Genomic DNA, 17,254 nt, shown 5'->3' on the forward strand with positions numbered 1-17,254 from the left:
TCATAGTTAATCGGATTCCTGCAGTCTATATAAAGATTCTGATTCTGTCCACTGTGAAGCAGACAGCACATATTTGTACGGTTAGTACACGCCAACAGTTTTAATCAGGGTGGCCGCTGGATTCGAACCGACTCTTTGTCTCTCAAATATTTTTTACTGCCTTGTAGGTGTTGTGTTAATGTTATTACGTCATTGTCAATGTTTTTCTATCTTCGTGAATTATGACATTTCTCCTTGTGAAGTCAAAAACGACTTTCATGAATATCAGGATCAAAAGCTATTTTGGGGGGAAAAAGCATTGGCACAAGTAGAAAGCAGAGTTTTTCCTTAATTTATTTTCCGTAGTATTACAAGGTAAAACAGATTTACAATGCATGACTATCGACATGAGATACCGCTGGTTAAAACGTATGTCAAAAAGTCAAACAACCTTCACAGAAAAATGTCAGTACTGTATAGAGTAGAAATACTATGCATGACGTAGGACGATGCAGGAATTAATGCTTGTTATTTTCAGGCTTGCAATAACATAGGACAAACAAAATCAACATTCACCAAAAAAAACTGCAACAGCCTAAATGTACATATTTCTTTCGTCCATTTACTGGCATATGTTTGCAGTGCTTTGTAGTTTATGAGCATAATTTCCATTAATTAGCAGCTTTCTAATGATATTACAGATTCCAAGCATTTTCCATGTGTTTTGTTTTTACTTTTAAAATATAGGGGGTCAATAAAACTATACCCACACACTCGGGAGTACAAGCATTTTATTGTAGGAGTTTCATCCCTCTAATAATCTCAACCTCTACATATCTGGTATGGCAACACGCAGTCTCGCGATTTGAGAGTTCCCAGAACATCTCCAGTTTAAAATGCTTCCTCTGCACATTGGTGAATGTTCCTCGCGCGTTTCGTTTTTTGGCATAAATGTTATTTTGTACATAATCTAACCATGCAACTCAAACTGCTGTATAATAACTCTTTGATAATGGATGATACCTTCATGGACACCCTGTAAACTATTGTGGCGGTTGCACCAAGGGATGCAGTGTGACTACTACATAAGCTAGGACTCGCACGTGCCCTTGGCATCTCTCACGTATTCAATTCACACCCTTTGATCACATGCGATGGTTTACATTACAAATGTAAAATCCTGCACCGCAATATTGGTGCCGTTCACAATCATTGAATTCCTCATTAGCTGTATTAAACTTTTAAGACATTTCACAATGTTGTCCAACTTTGATGTATATCGTGCAGCTGAAAAGAACAAAGGTAGGTAAGTCTACTTTCTTCCAGTGGCTCACATCCTGTTGTGAGCAACGTACACTCGCAGATATCACCCGACATGAATGCATTTTCCAATCCCATGCTACCGTCTATGATGGTTAAAACAGTGTGCATTGCTTTTAATGACAGCGGTAGACAATGCTCAGTATAACAACAAAAAGTTTTTCATGGATTCTGCACCAAATGCAAATTAAGATCATTTATTGGAGCACAAGTATGTCAAGCCAAGGGTTGCAACAGGTAAGTTAACACAACGATTGCACTATCATTGTTGTCCCTTCCACAGCTCAAATGTGCATATATTCTACTTGTAGACCTAACATGGTTTAGTTGTAACTGTTCTTTGAAACCCAACTCATGAACTAATTTTTATTATACTGATCAGACGGATTTATTCTGCAACTTTTTTGCCAAAAATGTTGATGTTTGATAGACTACTGTCATCAGTCCAGATACATTTAATTACTGGTCAGTAAGCTTTAACTTCATTTAGATATTTCTACACTTTCCTGTGATCATGTCGCCATATAAACGCAAATGTCACTTCTATAATTATGCAAGGTATGCTCTTCATCGCCTATTTTGAAATTAGGAGTGTCAATAAACCTGTGGATGATGAATGTAAAACCAAACGTCACTGTTCAGCAATGTATGAAAAAACTCCCTCCCGAATGTGTGCACTATGGCACACACATTTTTAGTTATGAATATCAGTTGCCAAATTAGGTATGTAATTAGAGCATGCAAAAGGTGTTTGTATGCTCGCATGGTATTGTTTCGTTTGTTGGGGGTAATTGCTTTAATTGCTTTTACACCAATGTGCCTGCAGATCTAATGTGAAACATTATGCAATGGCTATTCCACGTGCTTTGGTAAATTAAATGGGCCAGGTGGAGTTTCGGTGTTTGCCCGCCCCGTTTTCCTATTCATGTTTCTGGCTTGATCAAGGTTTAGGCCAGATTGTATTATCAATGCTACAAGGAACATTAAAAGTATATGTATATCCATCCAAGCACTACAGCTACACAATAATGTGGTTAATGTTTAATATGTAATGCCATTGTACTGAACTCAAATTTAAACATTGAATGCATAAAATGTTAAAAAAGTGTGTGGGTATGTTTTTACAGTGTAGCATGCATTGTGCATACAATGTTATTGTATTGCAGCAAGATTGGAAATTCGTGGCCTTTATAGATGTCTAGGGCTGTGCAGATGTGGTCAAATTGCTGTTTTTATTTTTTTATGGGAACATCAGTATGAGAATCAAAGTGGCGGAGGGGTTGGGTAGTTTTATCAGTGACAAGCCATAGGGAGCCTGCAGGCACAAACACATACCGAGGCATTGGAGAACTGCATGGAAGGAGCCCATAATTCAAATAAAAGGGAAAATGGCTTTCTCAATGACAACCAAATCAGAACCACCTGTACACTTTGACAGCAGCACTTACTATTGGTGGCAGCATACTTACAAAACGTTTTATGCCAAAAGATCAACAAACTCTGAGTGCCATCCCAAGCATTTTTGACATTTCCTTTATCATTGAAATTCTAACACTTGTCAGTACTGCTCCTGTGATTGCGCCCGGAATGAAAATGGAGTGTGTCACCTGTAACCCTTAGATTACAGTTCTGTGCCCTGACGTCAGCGCTAAAAAATCAACTACTCAGGTCCTCGTGATGCAAACACCTATTTTGTTAAAATGGGTCAAAAGAGCTAGATCTTCGCAGATGGTGGAAATTGGTACCACCGCTTTGCCTACACATATTACTCGTGTTCTCAAGAATTCGCTCGAGTGGACAGTAGTTTATAAGCTAAGATGTGCATTACTGATTACCAATAAGATTTTAGGTCGTCGGTGAAGCACAATACACATTCCTGGCATGTCATTCTACCAATTTCCATACATACATGGCAAGCCAGCCTATTGTTCATTTAATACTGAAGATGTCAAGCTTCCATCTATATCAGTATCACTTGTGTCTTAGGCAGTGGTGTGGCCTAGCCGAGAGCACGTTTGCCGCTTGTTGCAGAGGTTCACGGTTCTAATCCAGCGGCCGCCCTGATTACTATGGTTGTGTAATAATAGGTGCGGTCCGCTTCACAGTGGACGTTAAGATGTACCCTGACGTCATTTGCTCGAGAATAGCTCATTGCTTGCTGGCGTCAGGGTGCAAATTTGGCAAATTCATAAATTATCTGTAAATGACTCAATCGAGATTATACATAACAATCATTGCCCCCCTACTTGCAGAATAATGCCCCCCGGGTCACTTTTGCAGATAAATCAGACTACCCTGGTCTCGTGTGAGTTAGACAAAATAAACTATTGTGCCTTTGACTATATTTACCCACAACTATAATGGAAAGCAGATTATGAAATAAAGCCTTCAATAAAAAAAAATGTTTCATTAATGGATATACATATATGCTTAACATCGTCTAGGTATGACAAATTTATATTTCTTTGTTTCATTTAAAACATTTAAATCGATGTTACAAGACACCAAAGCAGTCACATTGCAAAATATAAATACAGTTTTATGAAACACAAATCGACAGTGTGAGACGAAACACTATTTTAAAATCCTTTGTGTTTTGGAAAATGCCTTGCTGTTCTCAGCAGCTCAATGTTCCAATTTCCAAGCGCGTAAGACGTGGACTGCACGGGAGTGACCAAGAAAAGATGGGACAGTTGATTAGATCCATACAGAACTCACATCCATGCCTGCTAATTGCTCTAACATTTCAACATATATATATCTAAGTCCCAGTGTGAGAAGTTAGTCAATGAAATATGACCCCTGTAATGCAACCAATTTTTTTTTTTAAATACGACTTTAAATAATGCAAAGATTAATCGTTACAGTATATAATAAAAACCAATAAATCAAACAAGTGCTCTTACCTGACTGTTTATGCACAGCACTGTTGCATTATATCTGTGTTGTCCCATTTTCTATTATCCTTGCCACTTTCGCTTTCAACTTGACACAAATTTGACAGGAATTTGGCTGTGAATATGACCACTTACACAAAGACGTCGAATGTTCATTTGTGGGCTCTTTGAATACTTCAACTGCCCGTTTACACGTACTTAAATATTTTTTTGTGTTTTACTGTCAAAGGTGTTAATTTCTCTGATGGTCCATATTGCTTTACATTCTTATGGTCTGCTCGTGATTATCATAAATTCCCATTAGTTAATTGGCAATGTATTTGACAATTGTCTCTTCCGCTACAAAGACAATATATCTCATTCATATACTTAAGTGAATAATTGTGATACAACACCTCTAAGTTTTACGCAAACATTATCAACGATTCAAAATATAAATAATTTTGAAAACATTTTGTTGAGTGAGTAGTCAGGTGAAAAAAATCCCTGCCAATGCAATTGCACTGGATCAATTGTCTGATTCTCAGTTTCCCATCTGCTATTCGCAAAGCACACTGGTGCAAAAGGCATTCAAATTTCTGCGACATAACTCACAAAAGCCATTGTGTGCACGCCATAGACAAATGACAATTTTGAAATGTACTTGCAGCTTAGGTGTCCTTAAAAATACCCCGATACCTTTCCTTATAGAGTATGCAGGTTATCATTTTTTTTAGAACATCCTGTAACACTACGCAATGTAATTATTAACTCTGCCTTTGAAAAACATATATATACATAGTGGGCTCACATCTCAAGCACTTGTCTTTTTCAGAGCAAATGATAATGTACAGCAATGAGCTGCTCAATTATAAAGTTAATTAAAATTTTAATTGTTATTTTTTTTGTTTATACAGAAAAAAACAAGTCAATGATTTAAAATTCAGTGGTCGTTCACGACTCCAGATTAGGAGTCAATAACCCTTCAATGAGTTTTTAAAAAATCCTCACAAAGGTCATGGGGTGGCAAATACATTGGCGAAATGCATCAATGTATGCTAAAAAAATATTCCTAAATGATAACAGGCATGTGTTACTCAACGAATCCGGGCACATTTAAACAAAAAAAAGCAATTCTCTGTTAACAGTAGAATTACTCAAACATGTGAAATGTGTGGTGCAGTACATTTACCCGGCTGCCCCCCATGGAAAAACTGTACAGTCCACGGCATCAGCTGGTACAAACAGAAAATTAACCTGACACAGTTAAAATACTCCATATAGAAATACTGAAAAAGTGTTTTTTTTCTTTTTGATTATTTTGTTTAATGTAAAATGTATAAAAGGGTGAAGAATATTTTGTGCTGATTTTTTCCGTTTCATATTTTCCCGAAGACTTTGACAGTTGATCCCAAGAATGTTCATTTTTGATCTGAAAATATAAATCCACAATGCAAAAAAACCGTTAATAAATGTGCAACTGTTAATCGCAATTCACTGTTCTTTGTTAAAGTGCACTTTTTATTAATGCAGCTACCTTGAATTGAAGTCTGCAGACGGCGGTGACTTTATTTAATGAGACAATGCGTCGATTCATCCATTAACATATATTCTTGGGCAAATGATACATGCATATACTTTAATCATGCATGTAACAGTTGAATTTTTGTATGTTATCTGTATGTTCACATTATGCCTGTTATTAACTATTGTCACTGCAGTATATTCACCTAAATAAAAAAAACGGGATACAAATCATGACCCCCAAAATCGTGACAATTCTTGAAATCACAAGTAGGATGAATCATTACATTCCTACTCAACGCCTCTGAGCAAAATGACTCAATTACAATACGCTGCATAGGATACATTTAAAGGACAACATCGTTTGGTAAAGTAAATATATAATAACACAGGCATACTTCAACAGACTGCTATTTACGAACAAGCAGAATCTCTTGTGTTGCACATCACAATGGGATGGTTCCCACCCACCATGCAGCCTCGTTCAACAGTTGAACGTTATGTGTATTGTTTTGATTCATTCAGCCTGTTCACAATTATCCCTGCTATTTAAAATACTAGAATTTCGGCGGCCCGCAAGCTCCTGCAGAGGGCTTTGCCTCCATTGATGTCCTCTTCTTCCCCACCCCCCATGTGCAGATGCTACTGACTCTATTGTATGTAGGGTGAGTAGGCATATTTGCCTATAAAATAGATTTATTTTTTGGGGGGGGTGGAGGAAGTTAATTTTTTTTTGGGGGGGGTGACAATTGTTGTTGTAAACCTGAGGGGGGGGGGGTCCACTGTCCTTAACGTTTTGATTAAGGCCTTCTGAAATGCTCTTGTAATTTAATTGACGGACAAACGCATAAAGGGACAAACGGAACGCCGGGATTATATAAGAGAATATTTTAGGCACAATGTAAAATGTTTTCGGAAAGAAAGCTTCGTTTTAACTTCGGGACACATACTTGAACAGTACATACTGCACCTGCTGCATTGCACATCGCTTGTTCACCAAATGTCGCCGTTTGTTGTTCGCCGGTGTGAACAAACACTGGAAAAGCTCTGTTCTTGTAATCAAAGCACCAAGCTGCATCTCCCAGGCCCCATTTGAATATTATTACATTTGCACCCATTGCATTCAAGGCCGCCGCTGAACTATAAATGCCGACGTTACATAAAAAAAAAAGATTTGCTAAACATTCAAAACAAAATATGCCCTCATGTGAACAAAGCATATGTTTCCCTCTCCCATTTTGTGTGGGTGTTGCAAAACGTGTTGAGACGTTTTCCTATATCACGGGTCCTGCTGTGCAATTCACAGAGGGTAACGACGGTGCAGCAATAATATGCAACCGCACAGCAGACATCCGTGAACTGCTAGATGTCTAGTGACATTGGCAATGCACCATCTCAACGCTACGTCACCCTTTTTATGTCACATTCAACCCCAAACACCTCTTATGTCCGGGGAAATTAATCCAAAGATACATTTGTGGAAAAGCTTGTAATATGTTCGGTATTCATGTTGAAAATGACCCTTTCTTGTTCACTACCATTTCAGAAATCAGAATAACAATATATTCCAGTTAAGGATGGTCATAAAAAAATAGCATATGAATATGGAATCCATCCAAAATAAATAAAAAAATCTCAAAATAAGCCCTGCAGCTAGTTGGATTGCTATACACATGCTGTATTTTAAACTTTAAAAAAGATTTGCAATACATGAAATTAATTATCCTAGTTCATGGTGCTTCTTGAGTAAAATTTCATTTTAGAGATAGGTTATATTAGAACGTGCACTCCAAAGAGTAAACAGCTCCATTTATGAAGTGTGCACTAAAATGTAAATTCAGCACTAGCCCAAGGCAATAAACAAATACTAACTTCTTACCACAAAGTAGCACTGTGTTGCACGAAAACGATCTTCTTGAAGCTGTGCTTACATCAGATACATTATTGTTTGGTGTCAATCTTAAATAACTTTCTGCCCAACATGAGTTTGTCAATTACGGTACTCTTTCCTGATATTCTAATGAACCAATGCTTTATGGATATAACATCTATTCAAGCACAAAACCAAGAGTTTCTCATAAGAAAAAAATGGTATGAATGCAAATTTCACTTGGTGTGAAATTACCACTCTTGCATGGCAAGCTCAAATATTGATTGAGTAAAAGTGTTTTTTTTTTCAAAATTGTATAATAGTGCCTTATTCCATAATAACTGCTTACACAAGCAGTTGGAGGACATACAAGGTATACTTTTTTGCTAAAGTATGATAATTAGATATCAGTTGTCGCATTCGTTTCATACCTCTGTAGCTCTATACGTCTTCCATGACGTGAGACACATTGTATCGAGATTTGAAACAGTCTCAGGTATTTGCCAACATTTTGGGTGTGATTTATCCTCATGCTTGTTTTTTTGCTGTGGAAAAATCACTCAAGGTTTTTTGTCTGACACCTCGTGGTAAAAACAACGTAAGCACATAAGGAACGTCGGGGAGCTGGGCTGATTACTCTGCCAATTATTGTTTTGATCACTCAAAGAAGCAGGAAAAAGGTCCCACCTCTGTTCCCACGTGTACCACTGGACAGGAGGCGATGGCAGGGGCTTATAATCGACATTATCAGCTGTGTCACACGGGGTGTGGCTTGTAGGGGGTTTCCCACCTTTGGGAGGGGGTGGCTGCCATTTTTATAGGGGCTCAAGTAATCGACCACAGAATGGTAGTCTATTACAATTTTGAAATGACTAATTTACTTAATTGTCTAGGCTGTAAATATTATTGCAAATATTTCAACCACACAGTTCAAACCGCTGTCGAATTAAATATATTTAAATATGGATCCATTTTTTAATACCATGTACGCTGTATTCATTCAGCACACATTTAAAGCCTCTAGAACAGGCCTTAAGATATTCATTAAACTGTTTTCGCACCTTGGCAGCACTGGGCCTGGTCACCACCGGGAATCTGGTTTATTGCAAGAGGTCCAATAGATGGCTTCATAGGGGGATTCCACTCTCCAGGTTCTGAAGCTTAACCAAATGATCTATGCACTTGGCAAGCAGAAACTGTATAGAAAGCAGTGACATGCTCAAAATAAAAATGTATCCACAATTTTGCCTTAGATAAGAATTACTTTTATAAATTATATTTTTTAAAAGAATGATGCCATGACATATGGATTAGACATATGCACTGACATAGAACATTCATTATTTTTTGTAAATGATGCAAAGAAGCTAGGAGAGTTGAATGCTGGGACGTACACGGAGAGGCAGAATGATGAACACGTGGATCATAGAACTGATGCAAATTATAAATGAGATATGAGCACGTGGATGAGATGTGATATAAATGGGGCCAAAGGAGGAAACATGGCCACCGTGGGAGACGGAGCAATGAGATCAACTCATGCGTAGGAGCAAGATGGCTTTGGCATTTCTGGACTGAGGGATGGCGGTGATATTGGAAAGTTTTCATCCAGCATTGGATAAAACATGGTTGATGATTAATAATTATTTTTCTGACGAGGAAAACTTAACTTAAGCTCAGGATTCCCCTATTTAGGGTACGGCTCGGGTTGTTTGCTGAATTCATATTTGAGTATTTTTGCATTTAATATGTAAATAAAACAATGCACAGCATTTTGTACAAGGATAAAACATCTACAACTGACGATAAAAATAAATTACCTCGATAACTTTTAATTTCCTTACATTGCTTGCGCTCAAGAATAACAATGGTCCTTTGCAAAGGCCTCTAATTATGCAGTAATACAATTAATTTCAGAGATTTTACTGAATATTCAATAGAGAGAATCGCGTAAAACAAAGCATCGCATGATCGGAATGTTTCGTTTACATCTCTGTGAGCACATAGATGCGGAATAACAGCAGTTACTATCATAGGCTTGACTGAAAATCTTGGTTCCTACCATAACCATATCTCTTTATTTAAAATAATACTTAAGAATTAAAGTAGGTCATGTCGTCTCACTTTTACCTTCCCCCGATTCGCCCATAGTTCTTCCCTTAAAAACAAAATGAAGTAAAACAAAAATCCCATTCAATCCCTGAGTAACATCAACATTTATTTTTATTAGGTTCCCCCCCACCCCAACGTGCCCCCCCCCCCACCCCGCACCCGGTCCCCATTTTTGTTAAGGGACAGGTGACTGAATTTGCTCGATTAAATATCAAAGCATTTCGTGATAAGGGCAACAAGGCACCACGAAAAGCACGCGGTGAATTGATCCCAAAGTAAATTGGCCACGCGGTGGGTTTTGGCGCTCAGGGCGATGGGCGCTGCTACCTTCCTCGTCCCAGCCTTCCGACACCCCCGCCAGCTCGTAGTGCTTCTTACGCAGGCCCCCCAGGTGCTCGCGCTCCTTCTGCAGCAGGCTCTCCAGCTCCAGCACCCGTACCTGGGGCGTGAGCATCGTCCACAGAAACGATCCCCAAAAATGTAACATTGCAATTGTCAGTTTCAATTACGAGATTTATAACCTCCCAAGAGGTTTTAACTCTCAAATGGGATTCGATGAAAAAAATCACGATGGGGGGGCGGGGGGGGGGGTTGGGTGGGATTCGATTTTAAATATTTATATATATTTACATTGTGATACAATGTGCACATCTCAAATGGCTGAAGGGGGTCATGGAACTAATTACATACAACATATGTAAACTAAAATTAACAATTCAAGATTATATGCATATATCATGAGCATAACAATCAATTTCAGTTGCCGAATCAATATTGCATAAAGGGGTCCCCAAAACGTGTCCATCTTGCCTTAATTGTTGGTTCAACAGTGCACACATTTAAAATGGCAACAGTAAAATTAATAAAAACATCGTGAAAAGCTACAATTAGTCCAGCATGACCTGATGAGGCTGGGGTGTGCTAGATGACAAAATGAGGTCGATGTATGTGGCTTGGATTGAGGTGAATCTGGGGTGTGCGGGTTTGACTGGTGAGTATGTAGTCACCCATCTTCAACCTCTATATGACAACAGTGACCACCACTTGGCCACCTTACCTGGGAGTCCATCTCTTGTCTCTTCACTTGAGTCAGAGTCATGCTGGAGAAGTCCATTGTTTCTGCAACAAAACATAATTTTTTCTGTACAGTATAGCCTAAACCGAGGAAAATCATGCAAACACGGAACCCCAATATATTCTTGACATACATGCACAAGGGTAGACAGTGCCGCAAAAAAAATCACCACATTAAACACATTTGTTTTACCAAAACCCATTTCAGAGCCAAGCATAAATACCACCTACACTTACATTCCTCAAATCATCACTCACAACTGGGAAGCTGTATAACCTTTGATATCCAAGCACGTTTGGCAGAAATGGTGGTGCTTTGGATGATAAGTGGAACAAATAGGAGGAAGCAGAGGCAGGGAAGGATAATTAATGAATACATTAGCAGCAACAGCTCAGAGAGGGAGATTTCTCAGGGAAAAGCTACCCCCGAAAAAAGATGAAGCGTATCTGGGCTTGAGCACCATCGATGCGGAAAACAAATAAAGCAAGGCTATGAATTCAGAGGCAGGATATGAATTTTGAAATGTTTGTGGAACGTTTGCAGAAAGGCCAAGAAGAAAAGCAATAAGAGCCAGATACAGAGTTAGTGAAGCTGCATGTAATAGCGGGGTAAATTTAAAGAGCCCACCAGCACCAACTCCAAAGAGCGAAAAACAGCTACATCGACAATAATGAGAATCTATGAGAGGCAAAAATCTGTGATTTTCTTGGCGGGATACAGCAATGCAGGATTTATTTAAACTCAATTAATTCACTTGCAGACACGATATATACGCCGTGAGGGCCAGACCTCGAGGGATTTTTGTAGATCCACTCTAGCGCGGTGGTGATGGTGCCAACAGTAACTTTGGTACCAGAGCACAACAGTGATACTCATGAATTTTTTTAAGTGTATAAAACAGTTTCTACACAAATTATATATTTATTTGTACCGAAAATGTAAGAATAGCCAAATAATGTATGTACTTTATGTTTTTTTCCAAATGTACAAGGTGCAGACACACAAATTGCATGCTCATCTGCCATCAGGTGGAATGGCACGCATGAGCAGGAGACTCTAGACAGCCCCCTATAGAAGCTACTTGGCCTACTCTTCCACACTGACATGAAATTTTAGAATAGCTGTGGAAGTACCCACACTTTACGTGACCTGCTGATTGACTAAAATGTGATGCGCCCATTTGTACTGCCAGGTGGGCAGAGGCCGTGGGATTTGAGAAACTTGGCCCACCGTATCAACTGCACCTCATTTAAGAAAGTTTCTAGTGAATATAATTTAAAATAAGGAATGCAGCAGGTTATCAAGTCTGCAAGCCCTTTTTTGTCAAATGTGTTAGCATGATTCAGCCATTATTATTCCAACAAATCGGATGTTACACTGCAAGATTGAAGTAGTCTCAGTTTCTTTTTTTACTTTTACACTTTCACGTTCACTTTAGATTTTTTTTTGCAATTATATTCTAACTGTGCTGTCACATTTTCATTCTCAGAGCCTGAAATAAGTGAAAACACATTTAATATAGTTTGTCTGTGCTTGGTAACTGGACGAAGACCAGGAACTCACTATACTTGAGAAATCAGTTTAATCAGATGGGGCTGCAAAGCTTAAAGCCACAGCAATGTCGGCTCAGTATGCTTATATGACATCGCCCGCTAACCAGCTACCTCCAAAAATGAATATTGCTTTAAAGCGGTTCATATACAGTAAAGCCTTGGATTGCGAGCATAATTCGTTCCGGAAACGTGTTTGTAATCCAAAGCACTCGTATATCAAAGCGCTCGTATATCAGTTGTGATCACGTGACGCTCGGCAGACAAAGCGTATACGTACTACTCGTATTGCAAGACCTCGCTCGTTTATCAAATTAATATTTATTTAAAAATTTTGCTCGTCTTGCAAAACACTCGCAGACCAAGTTACTCGATCTAAATTTCAAGACTCAAAAACAAATCGTCTCCAAATTGACATGCGAGTCGGCTCGCAGCGGTTCAGTACCTTTCTCCTCAATCTGCGCCTTTCCAGACTTGGTGGAGGCCACCACGCTGGCGGTGGCCTCATTGACGGTGCGCGACGCCTGCTGCAGGCGCTGCAGGTTAGTGCTGCCCTTGTTCGCCTTAACCTGCGCAAGCAACGGTCGAAGAGCCACATTCACCGCACAAACTCCGGTCATCCCTCGCAGCGGCTTTTTTCCCAACCCATCGAAAAAAAGACTGTCACTGCACAGTGCTTTCTACGGCTGTCTGGAATGATTTTCCTTTCCGATATTAGGAAGCCAGTAGCACAATGCACTTTCAAAATCTCGATTGAAAACTCATTTCTTTAGAACTGCTTTTTGTGTTCAGTTTGTTGTCCTTCCCCTGCACCTCCGATTAGCATGATTGGCTATGTATGGTGCAAAATAAGTTCAACATACATACTACATATTCTTGGTTCTTTCGGTAAAAGTCACGTAGATAGAAAATTAAAATAAAAAATAATAAAGTAATAAAATAAATTGAAAATAAAAGCAAAAAACCCACGATGTTTACCGAAAGAACCAAGAATATGATTTCCTGCAATCACGAAAGTTTTAAGTAAAAAAAATACATACTACAGCTGTGCATGTATGCACGTGCACGTGGACATCAATCAAATTACACCAATCGTGAATGCATGCGTGCTTATAACTTATCTTGTTTATCACACTTAACACCTTCCGTGAGTACGGTACATTCTGAAATAACACACACTTAATATTGTGCATAAAATACCGAACGTGACTTTAAATACACTTGTAAAATATTTATTGTGACTGATAAACTATGGAAGTAAGTAAATCCTAATTAATATGTAAATTAATTATAAGCCGTTGTACATTTATTTATTATGAATATAAAATAAACCACTATTTAGCATTACAATTGTGTTACAAGAGTTATAAATACTGTGTACACATAAAAAACGCATAATCCTTTTGTGATCAACATCTCGCTGGTTTAACAAAATATATCACTTCACAATTTTAAGTGTGCCAATGCTGGCAAAAAAAAATGAAACTTTTAGACGCATTACCAAACAATGCAACATAAAACATTTCAACATTTAGCTAGCCACACCAGGGGTCTTCATTCTTAATTGGATGTGGATGTTTCACACTACAAATTAAGCCTCGCTTTAAAGCAACACGTGATTTCACCCATCAGGGGCAAATGTAAAAACAGTTGTAATGAGGCTCAAATTGCCGGGCATGTTGTAATGAGAGGCATTATCCCCTTTCAAACCACGTCAAGAACAATCAGCATTGCAGGGAGTTCCATCACAAGCAATCATGCCCCGAGCACACAGGTCAGGGAGCTACTGCTGAGAGCAGCACGCTTTGTGCTTCCTACCTTGGAGGCGGCCACCAGCTGTGCCGTGCTTGCCGCTATCTCGCGCGAGCACACCATCAGCTCCTCGAACTTGCCGTTACCTTTTAAAACCTGGTCTGCTGCATCCCTTCATGCACAACGGGCATGCATGCGTGCACACACACATACACACACACACATATATACACACACGTACACACACGTACACACACGTACACACACGTACAAAATAAACGGGCTCTGGTGAGATAAACATGTTCGTGCACCGTCTGAAACCCTGGTTTGACATGTTGTAACTCGTGTTTATAATTCAAAGGCTGCAATAAGGGCTTCTCTGAATATATTATAAAGTTGAGGCTTAAATTTAATGTCTGCGGCCATTATGGTTCTTTATTTCTTCTGTGTAATAATTACTTTGAATTATGCCACACTTTCCTCTTATTATTTGTTTTGTTCTTGCTTTATTTTCCCTATTAAATGTACCACTTTCACATCATTTTTTGCCTTTTATTATTTTTTTTCCCTATTTTTGCATTACCCTTTAATATTATATATCGTTCTCATAACACGTATCTAGCTTAATTTACGTAGCAATTCATGCTCGTTTTTGCAATGGTGTCAATCTTCTATTTGTACGTTAATTAATGCATTGCATGCACCTGTCGAAAGCAAACACAGTATAGTAAATCAAATCACCACCTGACATTCATTTGCTGTGGCTGCTGTGCCGTAAAGTAGCATGACATTTAACATAAGCCACCAGAGAGACTGATACATCGGTGATATATGTGTATATTAAAGCCGCTCTGTAAAGCACCGTGGGGGATCAGCTTCTCACGCTGAATAATGGGATTGCCTTCTCGGGCTCACCGGATGGATGACCCTGACTGTATTACCAGCACATTAATTGGAGTAACAAACTTAACACAATAACCCCATAGAACATAACGTGACACATTAAAAGTGATTTCCTGACGAAATGAGCATTATTGAGGTAGTGCTCATCCCCTATTTACAGCCCTGCAGAGCCACTCGTGGAAATTCCACATTTCTATGGGGTGGGGATCCATACAAAAAGTACTGTTGACCTCATAAAGTACTGCCTATTTTATCAACCCCAGAGGTATGATTGGTCGAGTCGGCCCCCAACCGGGATTTTAACTCGCAACCTTCCGATTGTGAGCTGCTGTCTCGACCACAAAGCCACCCGGATAGTTTAACAACACATTACATACCAATAAATGATAACAGATGCTACTAGATAATTCACGTCTATATTAACTCTGGATATTAACTTACAAAGCTTACCACTTACAAACCTTACAACTTACAAACCTTACATTAATATTATCTGTTTACGTACAATATATTTTCTGTCAGGAATCTTCTAAATGGTGAAACTCTATTTGCAATGTGGGAACATACATCAATCTTGTCATCAGACATGAACTATCCACTGCCAGATGGAGGTCTCCCCAAACATTGTCATCCCTCACAGTCTCAGAATGCAATAATCCACGCTGCTTCGTACGAGTTGATCTCATCCCTCTATCTTGGCGGTGGTCATCCTGTCAGGCATGTTTTCTCCTTTAGCTGCCACTCCATCTTTAGTCTCAACCACCAGGCATCGTGCCCTGTCCACCCACTTTCCTTGAACTTTCAATATCATGCATATAATTTGCATATGTTCTCTGTGTTCAACATTCTGTCTCTAACTGCAATTCCCAGCAAGGATCTCTTCACACTCCTTTTGAGCATTTGTTCCATTTTATTTGTCAATAGCCATATTTCCAATGCCGATTTCATAGCAAGTGATATACACTAATTACAATATTTCTTCTGTTGCACATTGTTACCTTGCTTTTCATGATCAATTTCCGTTTTTTCAGCAGCACTCCAACCTACTCCACTTTATATGATGATACATTAACAGGTACAATTTCTCACACGAACACGGCCACCTTCGTGCGCCGAGCTAGAGGTGGCGGCGGCTCTGCGATCTGCCATTAACATGCTAATCTCTCACATTAACATAGCCACCTCAGCGCACTCGCCATGGAGGCCGCTCACCGATCTCACATTAACATGCTAATCTCTCACATTAACATGCTAATCTCTCACATTAACATGCTAATCTCTCACATTAACATAGCCACCTCAGCGCACTCGCCATGGAGGCCGCTCACCGATCTCACATTAACATGCTAATCTCTCACATTAACATGCTAATCTCTCACATTAACATGCTAATCTCTCACATTAACATAGCCACCTCAGCGCACTCGCCATTGAGGCCGCTCACCGATCTTACATTAACATGCTAATCTCTCACATTAACATGGCCACCTCAGCGCGCTCGCCGTGGAGGCCGCTCACCGATCTTACATTAACATGCTAATCTCTCACATTAACATAGCCACCTCAGCGCACTCGCCATGGAGGATGCTCACCGATCTTACATTAACATGCTAATCTCTCACATTAACATGGCCACACTCAGCGTGCTCGCCATGGAGGCCGCTCACCGATCTTACATTAACATGCTAATCTCTCACATTAACATGCTAATCTCTCACATTAACATGCTAATCTCTCACATTAACATGGCCACCTCAGCGCACTCGCCAGGGAGGCCGCTCACCGATCTTACATTAACATGCTAATCTCTCACATTAACATGGCCACCTCAGCACGCTCGCCATGGAGGCCGCTCACCGATCTTACATTAACATGCTAATCTCTCACATTAACATGCTAATCTCTCACATTAACATGCTAATCTCTCACATTAACATGGCCACCTCAGCGCACTCGCCATGGAGGCCGCTCACCGATCTTACATTAATATGCTAATCTCTCACATTAACATGGCCACCTCAGCGCACTCGCCATGGAGGCCGCTCACCGATCTTACATTAATATGCTAATCTAAAAACTATAAACAGTTTGCCTTTAGAAGCTAACCCCTTTTCCTGATGATGACCGCTTGTGTTGCGATCGAAACGTTGTCGTTTTTTTTGTTATTTTCTTTGAACCTATCTACGTGACTTTACCGAAAGACCCAAAGAATATGAATTCCTGCAGTCACGAAAGCTTTAAGTCAAGATTTGATCCCTGCCCATCTTAAAGAACTGCCTAAGATATGTATACT

The 17,254-nt window shown here is 39.4% G+C and overlaps 1 protein-coding gene across 3 annotated transcripts in view; it reads right to left on the reverse strand.

Moving 5' to 3' along the window:
- Positions 1 to 317: 317 nt before the first annotated feature.
- Positions 318 to 17,254, reverse strand: part of LOC116939058 (huntingtin-interacting protein 1-like) — a 121,432-nt gene continuing 104,495 nt past the window's right edge. For all 3 annotated transcript variants that reach the window (XM_032946947.2, XM_032946948.2, XM_032946949.2), the window contains 5 exons: positions 14,125 to 14,230; positions 12,752 to 12,875; positions 10,739 to 10,800; positions 10,009 to 10,120; positions 318 to 5,607 (listed from right to left, as the gene is read on the reverse strand). In XM_032946947.2, the coding sequence (XP_032802838.1) occupies positions 5,597 to 5,607; positions 10,009 to 10,120; positions 10,739 to 10,800; positions 12,752 to 12,875; positions 14,125 to 14,230 (415 nt within the window). In that variant the 3' untranslated portion in view covers positions 318 to 5,596. The remainder of the gene's footprint in view (positions 5,608 to 10,008; positions 10,121 to 10,738; positions 10,801 to 12,751; positions 12,876 to 14,124; positions 14,231 to 17,254) is intronic.

Source organism: Petromyzon marinus, chromosome 5 (genome assembly GCF_048934315.1).
Source record: "Petromyzon marinus isolate PM22_M1 ecotype Great Lakes invasive population chromosome 5, UKy_Petmar_22M1.pri1.0, whole genome shotgun sequence".
NCBI lineage: Eukaryota > Metazoa > Chordata > Hyperoartia > Petromyzontiformes > Petromyzontidae > Petromyzon > Petromyzon marinus.